General features: G+C 38.8%; 1 protein-coding gene across 1 annotated transcript; it reads left to right on the top strand.

Moving 5' to 3' along the window:
* The first annotated feature begins 1,717 nt into the window (after nucleotides 1-1,717).
* On the top strand, nucleotides 1,718-11,503 carry LOC148376329 (presenilin-associated rhomboid-like protein A, mitochondrial). Its single transcript, XM_088346328.1, has 10 exons — nucleotides 1,718-1,826; nucleotides 2,085-2,265; nucleotides 2,750-2,854; nucleotides 2,935-3,067; nucleotides 3,784-3,879; nucleotides 6,427-6,576; nucleotides 7,188-7,258; nucleotides 7,971-8,072; nucleotides 8,153-8,250; nucleotides 8,312-11,503. The coding sequence occupies exons 1-10, from the start codon at nucleotides 1,747-1,749 to the stop codon at nucleotides 8,424-8,426; spliced, it is 1,131 nt and encodes a 376-aa protein (XP_088202454.1). The 5' UTR covers nucleotides 1,718-1,746; the 3' UTR covers nucleotides 8,427-11,503.
* Nucleotides 11,504-16,630: the final 5,127 nt, after the last annotated feature.

The following is a 16,630-nucleotide window of genomic DNA, read 5'->3' as shown; positions in this document are numbered from 1 at the left end:
GTATCAATGATAATAATATTGTAATGTAAAGTTCATACTCAGGTAAAATACTAAAAGGAAGCGAGATAGCTAGCTAAAAGAGTAAAAGCCATCTCAATAGCCAGACTGGAAACTCGATGGCGAGCCAGAAAGGAGGCTAACATTTTGCTTGATAAAACATAAAATATTTACTGTATTGTATTACTATATCATATTATTATATCTAAATAAAACAAATATATGATATAAGGCAAATCATCTGCCATGTGTTTCTATATCATTTTGATAAGTTTAAGATTTAAAAAATAATAATAATACTTAAAATAAAATGATCCCAAATTACCTTCCACATCAGTTATAGATTTTGGTTTGTTGTTCTTATTTTTTATTTTTGGGGCGACTTTCAAAGATTTTTTTAATTTTTTAAATGTAGATAAAATATCAAAAATTATTAGCAACACGACGGCGCAGTGGTTAGCGCTTGTGCGGCACAGTTCATGTCATGGGAACCTCCTGCGTGGGTTCAAATCCAGCTCCAGACTTCCGGTGCGGAGTTTGTATGTTCTCCCCGTGCTTGCGTGGGTTTCCTCCGGGCACTCCGGTTTCCTCCCACGTTCCAAAAACATGCATTTCAGGTGAATTGGCCGGTCCAAATTGTCCCTAGGTGTGAATGAGCGAATGAGTTGTCTGTCCCTGTGTGCCCTGCGATTGGCTGGCAACCAGTTCAGGGTGTCCCCTGCCCACTGCCCGGAGATGGCTGGGATGGGCTCCAGCCCCCCGCGACCTTAATGAGGATAATAGATAGATAGATAGATAGATAGATAGATACTTTGTTCATCCCCGAAGGGAAATTCACATTTCCAGCAGCATCCCTGAGCTGAGAACAATCGAGAACAATCGAAAATAACCCGGGAGCTGCTGGAGTGGCTGCCATTCGTGACGGCGCCGGAAGAAAAGATTCAATTTGAATCATGTACAAACAAACAAACAATTGAATCATGGACAAACAAACAAACAAAGAAAATATTCATGTTTCAATAAGTGGAGTGTTAATAAAATGGGGGGAAAATAATGAGATGAGATGAGAATTCATCCTATTTTACCATATTGCAAACATTTACCTTGTGCTTGTTTGGGTTTTTGTCATCAATATGTTTAGATTGTGTGTGAGTGTGTGTGTGTGAATGGGTAAATGTGAAGCACATTGTAAAGCGCTTTGGGAGGTCTTCATTGACTTTAAAAGCGCTATATAAATGCAGACCATTTACCATTTGTATTAAATGTGAATCCAATTGAAGGTGGTAATGTGAACATTATATTCTTATTCATTCTAAAACTCAAACGTTGGAAGTCCAAGTCTTTTTGAGTTTTTCCTTGCTCTCATGTAGGTTTTAGATCAGGGAATTGTGTCATAATAATCTGTGGTCTGTGCAGCCCTTTGAGACTCTTTGTGACTCTTTGTGATTAAGGGCCATACAAATATACATGACTTTACTTGACTTGACAGTAATAAGCATTTTTGCACCAGTGTTAAAAAGCGAAACACTGCTTTAAAAGACTCCATCACATCTCTATTTTCACTAGGAACTACTCACAATTAGTTTGCATTTTTATTCATTTTTCAAAATGTTTATTTAAGGGGATATGATAATTGTCTCACAAATAAACTATTTTTAAAGGTGCGGTGACTTACCCGGCTTCAAATAGCAAATGGGTGAATTTCGGTATGAGGGCTGGACTTCCGCTGACGTCATCAAATAAACAAACATGGCGTGGAGAGGTTGCTTTATGAAATGCTCACGAATGAGAATAATTCCTGCAGAAAGCTTCGTTTTGAGGACTTGCAGGCAAGTATAAAATATTATTGATGTATTTATTATATATCTGTTGAGAAGAATCACGACGAGAAAATGTTTGAGTGGGAGAAGCTAACTGCTAGCTGTTGTCATTGAGAGCCTACTGACAATAACAGCTTTATTTTGCATTTCGTGTCCATGCATCAACCATTTTATGATATTTTTTAAAATTATTTAACACAATCATAGGATACAGTTAAATGCTTCGAATCGTGACGTAATCAATGCCCCCTGCTGAATTTTTCTAAGGCGCGACATTACCTGGCAAGGGAGGCGTTGCTTCCGCCGTGACGTCAGAAGGACAGAAACAAAGAAAAATGACATCAGACATGAACCAAAAAGCAACAGTTCGCCTCTGGAAACAGTGCAAAGACCCCCACTGCGAGTCCCACGACCCAAATTGCTTAAACCTCTCCTCTTCACATTAGGGGTAAGGGAGGGCCTAATTTGCAGATGATATATGATTTACATACAATGATTGTAATATTCTGTAAAGAAAGCATTTGGCTTAGTTTTAGTACTTTAACCTACAAATTTTCAAAAAAATAAACGTTCAAACACTATTTCATAAAATATAAATAAAACTCTCAGATGTTGATCTAATTCATTATCATAATAACAGTTCTCCAATACATTCAGAAGTGTATTTTCAAGTGTGTGCACATGGAGCTGAATTTTGTAAATAAATGCTCAAGGATATGATTAAGTAATTCTCTAATGACTGAATAAATGAACAAATAAATACCAAAATAAGTAAATGAACAGGTAATTGAATGAATGCATGAATAAAAATGAATAAGTAAATACATGACTGCATAAGTAAATTAAAGATTTATTCAACAAAAATCCAGATTTACTTTCTTTCTTAAGAAGACTTTTGCCCATCCAAGATGGCGGCTCTAACACCACCTCAGTTTACAGGCTGCTCTTTCGGCGCGGCCGCCATCTTGCAGTACGAGATCAGCAAGCCGCAGGTCCGGACTCTTAAAGACCAGGATGACTTTGACAAATTCTTGCAGGTGAGCTTCTGAAAAATAATTAAACCTCGGTGCCACGTGCTTTTTCCCACATGGTTTCTCTGTCCCCTTTTTGTGAGCAGGGCTCGGGGGACATGGCGTACTGGCATGAGTGGTGGAGCCAGTTAACGCTCTTCCAGCGCCAATTAATTCTCCTCACCTCAATGGCCGACAGCTTCTGGAGCGGGCTCACCGATGGCCAGAAAACTGTAGCTGGTGAGCCACGTTTCCCGCAATAAAACTTTAAAGCCCCAATATGTACTATTTGACCACCAGAGAGTGGCGGCAGAATGCCAGACAAACATGGCCACCCACTGAAGTGGGGATTCCACTGTGCAAATACAAATTTCCCGACCTTTTAATGAAAATTGTCATTGGTATTATTGTTCATGTATTTTTCCTAATATTCAAATCAATGTGTATTTTTACTGGATGCATTTTTTGTACCACTAGGAGGCACCAATATTACACACTGTGTCAAACTCATTTTCACCGAGGGCCATATCAGTGTAATGGCTGCCCTCAAAGGGCCTGATGTCACTTATAAATTGAACGAGATGATTAATAGATGGAACCGTTTTGAATATTAAAGAAATTATATGTAGCAAGTATTTCAGTTTCACTGAAAAAATGTTACTACACATATATAATATGCTATAAAGCTAAGAAAATTACAAATTCTTCTTCGTCATTTTAAAAATAATGTTTCTCAATTCCACTCATTGGAAACTGCCATATCGGGTGTATCGTAGTCGACTTGCATTGTGGGAATTGTAGTTTTGAGTCAAAGTACTCTTTCGACCCATTTTTGGACACACATACATTTTAAGCTCTCGCAAATGTCATAAAATGCCGTGGCGGGCCATGAGTTTGACGTTCGTGTCATAAAATGTGTAAAGGGGTATGTAGACTTTTGCTATCTTTGACTGCAGGTATTATTGCGGTTAACACGGCAGTGCTGTGCTGCTGGAGGATCCCATCGCTGAAAAGAAACATGATGAAATATTTCACATCCAACCCTGGAGCAAGTGAGAAACGCAAAAACAAAACACAAATATGAAACAATTTGCTGGTTAATATTGATTTGGTCTAATGTGCTGATTGTGCAACACTCTTTGGGCAAGTTCATTAATGAAATACATTTGAATCCAAGATAAATAATAAAATCAATGAGACGTTATAGCAATCAATCATATAATGGATTAGCCTGGTAGTTGACTAAGGAAAGTAATTTGATTGAAATATGAATAATCAAATTAATGCGATTTTAAGTCAAAGAAGCAGATAAAGTTGCTCCTGAGTTAATTGATTTAATTCAATTGAAAGTGAATTAATAAAGTTTAACTAATACAGTAAGTCAGTTCATCAAACAAATTAGCGTTTCAGTTATTTATTCAAATAAATTGGATGGCATTTTATATACCGTATTTTCCGCACTATAAGGTGCACCGGGTTATAGGGCGCACCCCCAAAAAATAGTTTTTGGTCCTATATTTCCATACATAAGGCGCACCGGATTATAAGGCGCTACAATGGGAACATCGACAAAACAGTCAGATAGTTCAGTCAAACTTATTACCCCCTTAACATTCCGAAAGCTTGCAAAGAAGCAAATACGTGTCTCAGACATGTTCGGAAACAGTGTCTGTACGATGTCACCAATCACTCAAATGCATCGTTCGAAATATAATTCGGAAGGTTAAAGTCTTGGGATTCAAGAAATGCCAAACATTTCTTAGTTTCCATTCTATTTTTTGCTGGCAACTGTGTGGACAGCAAAGTAAGAATTTTACTGTGCAGGGAAACGGGGTTCTTTACTGTGCATAAGACAATAAACACTTTGAATTTAATTTAGTTTAAAAATAGACTCATCACAGAAACATCAAGATCGTTCTAAAACAAGATACTGGGAAAATATAAAGCCGCATAGCTCACCTAAGTTCTCTTGCAGCCATCACATTCAATAATGATACGTAACCGTGGTCTTCTTACAACCGTGAGTGTAGTAAATCCAGGAAAGTAAAATTTTTACAAATACAGAATAGTAAAAAATGTTTTCTCTGTGCCGTAGTGCAACCCAACGTGTGATTCACATTCATCTTTTTCGGCCAATTGCAGGCTTTGTTTCGCCCCTTTAGCCTATGCGAGCCTGTAAATGATTAAAAAGGATCCGCCCCCTTTACCTCCGAATAACTTTAGCCAATAGTGACTGATTCAAATGATGACTGACACATTGGTTAGGAAATGAAACGCGGGTATATAAATCCCAGCATACACCGCGGACTACTTCGCCTTCGGGGGAAAATCTAGTCGGCGGCTGCTTGCCTTAGTTGCAAGACTTTGCGACTTAATATTAAACCATATATAAGGCACACTGTATTATAAGGCGCATGGTCAGCTTTTGAAAAAAATTAAGGCTTTTGGGTGCGCCTTGTAGTGCGGAAAATACGGTAATCAAAATAATTACGCATTCAGTTTATCAATTACATTATCTTTTAAGTTCATTGATCAAATTAATTGAATGGGTGTTTATTATTCAAATTAATTTGATTGTATGTCAAACAGATCTACTATTGAGGGAAATAATCTAATTAATTTGATAACCAGGTAATTAATCAAATCAATTAAATGGTAAGATGATCAAATAAAAGATGGTTGGTTAATCAAATTAATTTCATTGAAAGTTAATTTATCAAATTAATTTGATGGCAAATCAATTAATTACAAAAATGCTTGTGAGTAAAACAAAAACAAAAAAAAAATCAAATGCAGGTTACTTACTCAAATTCATTAAATTAATAAATCCTTTGACTACATTCACTTTTGACTTAATCAATCAAATTAATGTGATTGAAATTATTGAAATTACCTTGATGGTGAGGGAATGAAATTGATTTAAATGTTGATTAATAAAATTCATTGGATTGCATTTGAATTTTTCCAATTAATTAAATTGTAAGTCAGTTCATCAAATAAATAGGACTGTCGGTCAACCACACTAGTTAAATTGTGACTTAATTGATAGAATTCATTAGATTGAAGGTCATTCAATGGCACGGCTTTGAGTAAATTAAGCACATTATTTTGATCGCTAGTTATTAAATTAATTTGATGGGAAGTTAATTATCAAATAAACCTGCTTGTGGGTTGATTAATTACATTGACAACAGGTCACAAACTATGAATAGGCTTTCTTTCCCCTAGCTGTCAATTTAACCAAAAAAAATCAGTTATTGAATACAAGAGAACCGGTAGCTTTTTTAGAGCATATGTTGGGGGGGTTAACTGAAGAATCTGCGGGCCTCAAATGGCCCCTTGACCATAGTTTGGATAGCATGCTTTAAAAACACACACACAAGTAGTTGAAACAACTAAATTTAGGCATTAAAAGAAATGATCAAAACTGATATGAAGTAGATGATGACTCTATTTCATAAGCAAAACTCATTATGAAAGGACTACACATAGGCGGGGGGCATTTTTTTCTGCTTCTCCTCACATGGTCTCTCTGTGCTCAGCTTTTATCGCTGTGAGTTTGAGCAAGCGTGCTTCTGTTTTTTGCATTCGCTGTGTAGAAAGTCCGTGCCTTCCCATGGCGCTCTCACCGTTTAGCCATTACTCCGTGCTCCATCTGCTAACCAACATGTACATCCTGTGGACCTTTTCCTCCGTGAACGTCTCCGTCCTGGGAAGGGAGCACTTCCTCGCCGTCTACGCATCTGCCGGTGAGTTGCCTGTGAAACATTTTTCATGGAATTACAAAATGGCGGATGTCATCAAGTGTTTGTGTCTTTTTTTACTTTGTGGTTTTGTGAAAACATCTTGAAATCTGACCAAAATCCCAATTTGTTGCAACTGATTATTTTTTTAAAGCAGCTTTACATCGGAACCAACTCACCAGGAACAACATAAACAAACTCATGTGGGGGTTATCAATAAAAATATGCGTGACTCAATTTTCAGACTGCTTTTAGATAAATACAAAATAAGAGTTTTAGCATTGAACTGACAATAACATCAGATCTAACTACTAGGCTGGGTCTACTGACGCTGAGGAAATACTACACAATATTGTCTTTAACATGAAACCAGACTGGACATCAGCTCTTTTACACCTTTACTGCCCTATTCTATTCTCTAGCGGCAAGAAGGAACATTTGGTTTGTTTTTATTTAAAGAAAATTAACTTTTGATATATACTCAAAAGTATACGGCAAGACGGATTAAATCATCCAACAGTCTGAACCCGGCCCGCCAGCCGTATGTTTGGCACGTCAGTTTTAGAATGTCCCCACCAACCAATTAAAATATGTATCTTCAAAAATCTGTTTTCCAGGTGTCATTTCCAATCTCTTCAGCTATGCCTTCAAAACAACATCTGGACGCATCTTTCCTTCACTCGGAGCGGTGAGTGATCCCCAGCTTTTGAACATTGACTTATCTAATCCATCTAATATAAATATATCTAAATTTAATCTAATTCTAATCTAACTCTAAATGTATTTATAATTCTTAATTTCTGTGTGCGTGTGTGTATTTGTGTGTGACTTATAGGATCTGACACAACTAAACAGATTTTTGTGAATATGTGCACAGTAGGACGTTAGGCTTTTAGGAGTGCTTTTATCTAGGTTTCGTGTAAAGGCACCCCTATTTAATACCAACAAAATCGATAAACGTAGCCCAGCATTGCCAGGCACTGTACTTAGGGGGCTGTTGTTTACGTGAATCCGGTGCGTTACAATTGGCCATTGAACCTTGGCGGGTTACGTATAGGCATCGCTCATTGGTGGTGAGAGCTGGTGAGGGATCATTGACGAGTGGAGCCCGTCTTTGTTTTCGTGGTCATTTGCTCTGGCTGGCACTTCTTTCACAAAAGTAAGCCATACTTCTGCAAGCTGTCACCAGGCTGCGAAGGGATACAAGGGGTTGTTCAACCAACGAGTTAGTTACGCCAAGTCCTTTTCGGATGAGCGATTCCAAGAAGTGCCACTTTCGGCTCAGCTTACTGACAACCCCAACAACCTCGCACAAGGAGAATGCCGAGCAATCCCGGGCCATTGCTTGTCCAATCTATTATAATACATAAAAATGTTTAAAAATGTTTTCTGCCCGTCAGTCAGGCGCCACCATGGCGATGGTAGCTACGCTTGTTTCCAAAATCCCCGGAGCTAAACTGGGCATCATTTTCTTTCCCGGGCTCACTTTCACCGTGGCAACCGTGAGTAAAATGGTCTGACGAGACCACCCTCCCGTAAAAATGTCAAATGTATATTGGACCTCAACCGTGTTGGTTTTTAGGCTCTAAAATTTGCGGTTGCCACGGATGCAGCCGGCTTGCTGATGGGATGGCGGACGTTCGACCACGCAGCCCACCTCGGCGGAGTTCTTTTTGGCCTGTAAGGGAAGAAAGTGTAAATTTCTGCAAATCGTTTCTTTTTTAACAATTTAATTGTGCAGGTGGTACGGCACGTGGGGTCAAAAACTGATCTGGGACAACCGGGAGTCAGTGGTGAAGATGTGGCGAAGAGTCCGAGATCCCGACAGTGACAAAGGACCTCAAAAACCCAAGTGAAATCCGCCAGAGTCCTCTTAGAAAACGAGACTTTGATTGACAACACAAAAAAACTGGACATGTCAAAGATTTTATGGAGTTATCATATATTTCCTCATTTAGTACTTATCTATTGTTTGAAGAGGGCTTTCATTTTTTTTTTGGGCTGGTTGTGAGAGGCATAAAATAATTTAATACTAATAATATACTGTGAAGAAAATTAGTATTTGAACACCCACTATTTTTGCCTTTTACCCCACTTAGAAATCATGGAGGGGTCTGAAATTTTCATCGTAGGTGCATGTCCACTGAGAGAGATAAACTAAAAAGAAAAATCCAAAAATCATGATGCATGATTTTTTAAGTTATTTGCATGATACAGCTTCAAATAAATATTTGAACACCTGTGTATCATCTAGAATTCTGACCCTGAAAGACCAGTTTGTCCGCCCATTTGAAGTCCACCTGCACTCCATGTACCATTCTGAATCAGATTCACCAGTTTGAGGTCTTTAGCTGCATAAAGACACCTGTCTACCCCAAACAATCAGAAAGACTTTAACATGTAACATGGCGAAGAACAAAGAGCTGTCTAAAGACAGCAGACACAAAATTTTACACCTCCACGGGGCTGGAAAGGGCTAAGGAGCGGTTGCCAAGCAGCTTGGTGAAAAAAGGTCCACTGTTGGAGCAATCATTAAAAAATGGAAGAAGCTAAACATGGCGGTCAATTTCAATTGGAGTTGAGTCCCATGCAAGATATCACCTCGTGGGGTCTCAATGATTCTAAAAAAGGTGAGGAATAAGCCCGGACTACATGACAGGAGTTGGTCAATGACCTGAAAAGAGCTGGGACTCCCCTTTTCAATGTTACTATAGGTAATGCACTAAGACGTCATGATTTGAAATCATGCATGTCACGAAAGGTCGCCCTGCTTAAACCAGCACATGTCAAGGCCCGTCCTTCGTTTGCATTTGACCATTTGGATGATACAGAGGAGTTATAGGAGAAGGTTTTGTGGTCAGATAAGACCAAAATAGCACTTTTTTGGTTATAATTCCTCTAAGCGTGTTTGGAGAAAGAAGAATGAAGAGTACAATCTGAACAACACCATCCCTACTGTGAAGCTCCCTACAGTGAAGCATCATGCTTTGGGGGTTTTTTTCTGCACATTGGACAGGACAAATGCACTGAATTAAAGAGAGGATGACGGGCCGTGTATTGTGATTTTGGGGAATAACCTCCTTCCCTCAGTCAGAGCATTGAAGATGGTTCGTGGCTGGGTCTTCCAAAATGACAAATACACTAAGCACGCGGACAGAAAAACCAAGGAGTAGCTCCGTAAGAAGCATACAAAGGCTACTCTAGCAAATATTAACATTCATTTTCTCAGGTGTTCAAATACTTATTTGTAGCTATATCACACAAATAAATCGTTAAAAAATCATGCATTGTGATTTTTGGATTTTTCTTTAGTTTTTCTCTCTCACAGTGGACATGCACCTATGTTGAAAATTTCAGACCCCTCCAAAGTGGGTGAAATAGCAAAATAGCAGGGTGTTCAAAGACTTATTTTCTTCACTGTATTGTCTCATGTATTAGTTAAGTAGATCCCGGGATCCATTAACTTGTTCTGAAGTGAGAATCTAAAGGTATAACTGAGATAGAAACCTTTGGTAGTTATCGCATTCAAATCCCCAGCTCCGAGGTGAAAATATTAAAATGACAAAATGTATATAGTAGGTACAAGTTATAAATAACATTTTAATATATCAACATGTAAAGGAAAATAACATTTCATTTACCTTTGGTGTGACCTGACTTGAGGGGGCACGATCGAGTTAGTGGGTGAATGCAGAGGTGGAAGAGACAGACTCAAATAAAATCTGATTTTAAAACTTGCAAGGATTCTCATACCTTTGGATTGTTTCCTTGCTTTAATAGCCTCCTTTTGTGAATAACTGCCCCAAACATCGGTTATGGTCAGTTTCCATAGCAAGGGTGCCAACTCGGGTGACTTCTTTATATTTCTTATAATCGCAAGCTTTGTTTCCATGGTTATATTGTTTTTGATTTTTCCTTTAGCATCACTGCAAGACTTGGGACTCATAGCAAATTAAAAACAGTACCAAAAAAAATACAGTATTAATTTGTCTACTTGCACAGATTTTACGGAATTCTGAAGATAATGAAGAGAAAGGTATTGTGGGATGTACGTCAGCGAATAGTAAATACTGTAAAGTTTGAATTTGTGGGCATGCAAAATAATTTCTTGTTGATGTCAGACAATTGGAAAAACGCTATAAGGGTGATGGAAAAACATCTTATTCCGCACCGTAAAGTTGCCGTAAGGTGGGTTCACAGTATCCCGGGAATCGACTGCATTACGATGGGCTTTATTTTTTGGGGTTCTTTGTCACGAAGCGGGTCGGGAAGCAGGAAGTAGGAACTCATTTGCGTTGACGATCTGTCACTTTAATTGAGAAAGAAAAGTTGTCCAACACACAAACGGACCAAAAACAAAACAAAGCAGGCTCAAATGCAGGCAAAACTACAATCCAGGCATTTCTCAGAATCAAACAGAACTTGAATCTCTCAGAATGTTACACCGGAGTGCAACAAAGTCCAACAAGCAAAACAAGAATAAACAGGTATCAACAAGTTTTCAACAAGGGTAAACAACGATCTGGCAAAGGGTAGTTCCAAAAGGCGTGTTTAAGTACCCATAGGAGTAATCAGGAAATGCAGGTCAGCCTGTGTCAAGGGGCGGGGCCAGCTGGGCGCCATGACAACCGTGCAGGACATGGCACCTGTTCCCAATTTCACAAGACCTGCTAGGTTTTCGACTTTACACCGAGGTCAACTAGAGGATTTTATCTCTTCTCATTTCCTTTATTGCTCTATTAACGATGTTTGCAAATTGTGCGTGTGAAAGATTTGTAAGAATGTTTTGGGAAATGCCCCATTAAGGCGTGAACCAAGCGTGTTATGATCATGTAAATGTGCTTCAAACTTTGGCAATAAAATGCCGGGAGAGCAGCAAATTGAGGAGGGAGTTCAAGAGTGTGGAACCACCTCTACCACATGTGTAAATCAAGCTTGAGTGTCTTCGTTGTTCTGGATTGATGACGGCCCAAGGAGAAAAGGGAGGAGCTGAGTGCCTTTCTCTCAAGGATTCTAATCCTGCACTGTACAACTTTTATAAAGGTTTTGTGGATACCAAAATACTATTGTTTGATTTTGAAAGAATTTATGTCCAAATGAAAGTGGAAAATAAGTATTTGGTTACCTCCAAACAAGCAAGATTTCTGGCTGTCAAAGAGGTCTAACTTCTTCTAACAAGGTCACCCTTGTTATCTTTATAAATGTTACCCCTTTTAACTCAATATCAGTATTAAAGACACCTGTCCACAACCTCAGTCACTCACACTCCAAAATACTCTATAATTAAGACCAAAGAGCTGTCGAAGGACACCAGAGCCAAAATTGTAGACCTGCACCAGATTAGGAAGACTGAATCTGCAAATACTGCAATAGGTAACATGCTTGGTGTTAAGAAATCAACCGAGGGAGCTATTATTAAAAATGGAAGACATACAAAAGCACTGATGATCCCCCTCAATCTGGGGTTCCATGCAAAATTTCACCCCGTGGCGTCAAAATGATAACAGGAACAGTGGGCAAAAATCCCAGAGCCACACTGGAGGAATTACCTACAGAGAGTAGTGACCACAGTAACAAATTCTAGTATCAGTAACACTAAGCGCCGATAGGGACTCAAATCCTACACTGCCAGACGTGTCCCCCTGCAAGTACACGTCGAGGCCCGTTTTTGGTTCGCTAGAGAGCATTTGAATGATCCAGAAGAGGACTAGGAGAGAGTGTGTTATGGTCAGATGAAACCAAAGTAGAACATTTTGGTAAAAATGTAGGGTTCTGTGTTTGGAGCAGAAAGACTACTGAATTGCAGAACATCATAACTACTGTGAAGAATAGAGCGTGGAAACATGCTTTGGGGCTGTTTATCTGCAAAGGGACCAGGACTACTGATCTGTGTAAAGAAAAGAATGAATTCATTAAGAGGCTTGAGTGAAAATCTCCATCAGCAAGGGCATTGAAGATCAGACATGACTGGGTCTTTAGACATGACAAATATCCCAATAACAGCCAGGGCAACAAAGGAGTGGCTTTGTAAGAAGCATTTCAAGGTCCTGGGGTGGCCGAGCCAGTCTCAAGATTTCAACCCCATAGAAAATCTGTGGAAGGAGTTGAAAGTCTGTGTTTCCCATCAGCAGCCCCAAAACATCACTGCTCTAGAGAGGATCTGCATGGAGGAATGGGCCAAAATACAAGTAATGGTATAAGAAAAAGCTTGTGATGAGTGACAGAAAAGGTTTGGCCTCTGTTATTGCCAATAAGGGGTACCTAACAAAGTATTGTGATACACTTTCTGTATTGACCAACTACTTACTTTGCATCAGGATTTGCAATTATATTCTTTAAAATCAAACAGTGTGATTTTCTGTTATTTTTTCCACACTCTGTCTCTCATGGTTGAGGTTTACCCATGTTGACAATTACAGGCCTCGCTAATATTTTCAAATTGGAGAACTTGCCCAATTGGTGAATGACTAATCACCTACTGTATTTTCCCTATTGAATCTGGTCATGGTTGATCCCCAGTCAATGCAAGTCACCAATACCTTTAAAGTGCACTCACGTTTTGACATTACATTACCTTGTTTGAAACAAATGTGCAACACTTAGTCTGTCTACACATCCTCTGAAGCAACTTTAATGTCAAGCAATTCAGAATCTCTGAAAAACACACAACAAAATGTTAATAGATAAGATTGACTTTTCAATGCATCAACAAATAAACTACGAAATCCAGGACATTTGTTATGTAAAACTCATTATCACTGAAAAACACTGGAAAAAGATTAAAATATTTACAGACTTACAAAAAAATAAAATACAAAATGAAATGAAATGATCTGCATTTATATAGCGCTTTTCAAGTCAATGACTTCCCAAAGCGCTTTACAATGTGCTCCACAATTCCCAATAGCAGACTTGCAGCCATGTAAGGCGCTAACCTGCTCATTGAGGGTATTAGGGGTTCAGTGTCTTACCCAAGGACACTTCGACATGTAACATGGATGAGCCGGGATTCGAACTGGGATCCCTTGATCCAAAGACGAGCGCTCTACCTCCTGAGCTACAATTCTAAACTTATTACACTCGACAAATTTAGTCAACAAGAGGGGAAAAAAAAAAGCGACTCAAAGAGAACCGTCTCTGATTGGTGGGGAGCCAGCTCATAGGGCGTATTGCACATCACCAAAAGCCATCACTGAAGACCTACCACAAGAGCTTCTCTAGTGAAGCAATTGACATTCACACGTGGTGTCGTATAATGTACTAGGAATCAACCCCCCTGTGCTGAAGTCCAGTGTTTAACCCAGTGAGCTACTGTGGACTCATTTGAGCCACTTCTATTTGTTAGAATCATTGAGGTTTTGAGTTTTTCCTTGCCCTCATGTAGGTTTTAGATCAGGGGATGTTGTAATAGTGGTCTGTAGGTTTCAATAATCTGTGGTCTGTGGAGCCCTTTGAGACTCCTTGTGATAAAGGGCTTTACAAATAAACGTAACTTGACTTAGTCATCAAATATAAAAAAAGGATCCTAGTTAAGTGGTCCAACCTGAGGATAGTACACACAATATCACAAATAAAAGTTAAGTACTTACCCAGTTGAAATACTTTAGCTACAGAATTAGAACATCCGGCGCATATTTATTCCAAACATGGTCATGCTGTACCCAAAAAAGTGAGTAACAACAATGAACTTCACCTGGAAATGCTTTCCTTCATTAGGCATTGAACCAAATTACCACGTGAGTTACTGTGGTTGTGTACTGTACAGAGCTAATGCATATATGGTTCGAACAAGGCGAATTATCTATACGTTCAGCTGGCTTCACTCGGGATTGGACCTAGGACATTGTGTAGGGAAGTGACCCACTTATCCACTCATCCAGCTTTGTATTGAAGAAAAACATGCCAAACCAAAAAGACTCAAATTATTTCAGCCTGCGCGATTGGGTAGGAATCCAATCCATAACACAGTGGAAATCAAAAGCTGAATCAGGTGAGCTAGTGTAGCTCACAAATTTGTTAAACCATAATTGTTTCGAACGCCATGGAATCAAAATTTTCGTTGGATTGCTGTCCTCATTTATTCGGCCCACCCGTGGACCAGTGGCGTTATACCTGAGGGAAATTCATACCTGTCGCGCTCCAGGGCTCCATGCCCTTACAAACTGTCGTATATTCCCTTACAAAATACAAAATAATCTTACACCATATTTTTTTTCAAACGTGTTTATTTATGTAGTTTAACATGTTATATTCGACATGTGTTTCGTTATATCGTATATATTGTTAATTAACGTTTTGTTGTGAGATCCTGAGTTGCTCGACGTGAATGAGGTTTATTATTAAAAAAGTTGAAGTAGCTTGGACGTTCACTGTAGAAGGAAAAAATGCATCCAAATATAAATGAGTAGAATTTTCTTATTCAATTATTAATTCATTTTCTGCATAATGTTAAATTATTGTTGGTAATATACTGATTAAAGGGATAATTACAAACCTGTCTTTTTTCATTTTCTCCTTGTATACTTTCTTTTTTTCTTAACTTCTATATACAACATAATCATTCGTAATATAATGCATCAAGACAAGTGCGCCGTTTGAGAGCCGGCTTTCTTTATTGAACTGAGCCGAAAAAGTCAAGTCAATTCATTTTTATTTGTATAGCCCTAAATCACGAAGAGTCTCAAAGGGCTTAAAGCCGGTTCTCTAAAAAGAGACTGACTTATTTAAGAGCACATGTATTTCAAATTTACTCAATCAACCCCGCCTGTTGTTTTCGGATAAGAATGACTTACAGCGCTTTCGCTTTATTCACGTGTGATCGGAATGATGCATGATGGGAAATCCCCAGGCGGCAGACGCATGCGCACGGTAGCATCAAATCGCTCGCTTTGTTTGCAACGAAAAAAAACGATACCGAGATAGAGGATAGCGCGGCGAATTCGTTTGACTTGATCGATTTGCCGTTTGGTGATAGTAGGTGTATACCGGATGGTACCCATAATTGACAAATTTGCGTTTTTCCGTACAGATTTGCTTTTATGTCGTACATATCTTAAAATGCATAATAAACATACTTTGTACGGCAAAAACGTACAGGTTGACAGGTATGGAAATTTGACATGTTTTATATATATAATTAGTATGCTGAGTTTCCACAGAATCGAATGATACCAAACATACGAGAAAATCATATACGCGGGCACGGCAAGCATTTCAGTCTAACAATGGCTAATATACAAATATTTCATTAGAGCCCAAGATCATTTATGTATGTTGAAGCATTCCGGAATAGAAAGGTCACCCAGATGGTATACTTTTGGTCCTCCGTGTTATATGTCGAAGTGTCTTTGGGCAAGACACTTAATCCCTAATTCCCCCAATAGCAGGTAGTTGCCTTGCATAGCTAACGCTGCTATCGGTAAGTTAGTGTGTAAAAGGGAAAAGTGTGAAGCACATTGTAAAGTGCTTTAGGAGGTCTTCATTAACTTGAAGAGCGCTATATTAATGCAGACCATTTACATTTGAATTTACGTTTCCTTAGGAACACTCATTTTTTGTAAGTACTATTGTCAGGAAGGCTTTAGTCTATAATCTTGTTGTGTTATTCTGTCATTCCACCCTACTACATTACCGGTAATTTTCCAGGCAAGTTTGGGGAGAAAAAAATAGGCGGAGACAAAATCTGATTTTGTATGTGTATTCAAATTTGGCGCCTCAACAGATATTGATTGTAGATGGGAAAACTATAGTCATACTCCAAATGGTCCAAGTAAGGCTTCAGTTTTACTTTGGGTGCACCAGGTACGGTTTAATAGGGTTGGAATCAATCCAATGATATTAAGTATGAAATAGAAGGGGTTAAGCAGGTGAGCTAACATAGAGTAGAATAATTTGAAGTTATCCATATTTGTTTCAAACAAGGTCATGTAATACCGAAAAAGTGAACAAAGAACGGGCAGCACGGCGGCACAGTGGTTAGCGCGTGTGCGGCACAGTTCTGAGGTCGTGAGATCGAACCTCCTTTGTGGAGTTTGCATGTTCTCCTCATGCTTGTGTGGGT

This window comes from Urocampus carinirostris, chromosome 1, assembly GCF_059441175.1.
Source record: "Urocampus carinirostris isolate Australia breed hairy pipefish chromosome 1, RoL_Ucar_1.0, whole genome shotgun sequence".
In the NCBI taxonomy this organism is placed as follows: Eukaryota; Metazoa; Chordata; class Actinopteri; order Syngnathiformes; family Syngnathidae; genus Urocampus; species Urocampus carinirostris.
This window is presented reverse-complemented; position numbering and strand designations above follow the sequence as displayed.

Excerpts from the sequence above, each read along its gene's own strand:
- LOC148376329 (XM_088346328.1), top strand. The coding sequence starts at position 1,747 with ATGGCGTGGAGAGGTTGCTTTATGAAATGCTCACGAATGAGAATAATT. Across the intron at positions 1,827-2,084 it reads TTCGTTTTGAGGACTTGCAG|GCGCGACATTACCTGGCAAG; the intron begins GCAAGTATAAAA and ends AATTTTTCTAAG. Across the intron at positions 8,251-8,311 it reads GGCGGAGTTCTTTTTGGCCT|GTGGTACGGCACGTGGGGTC; the intron begins GTAAGGGAAGAA and ends TTAATTGTGCAG.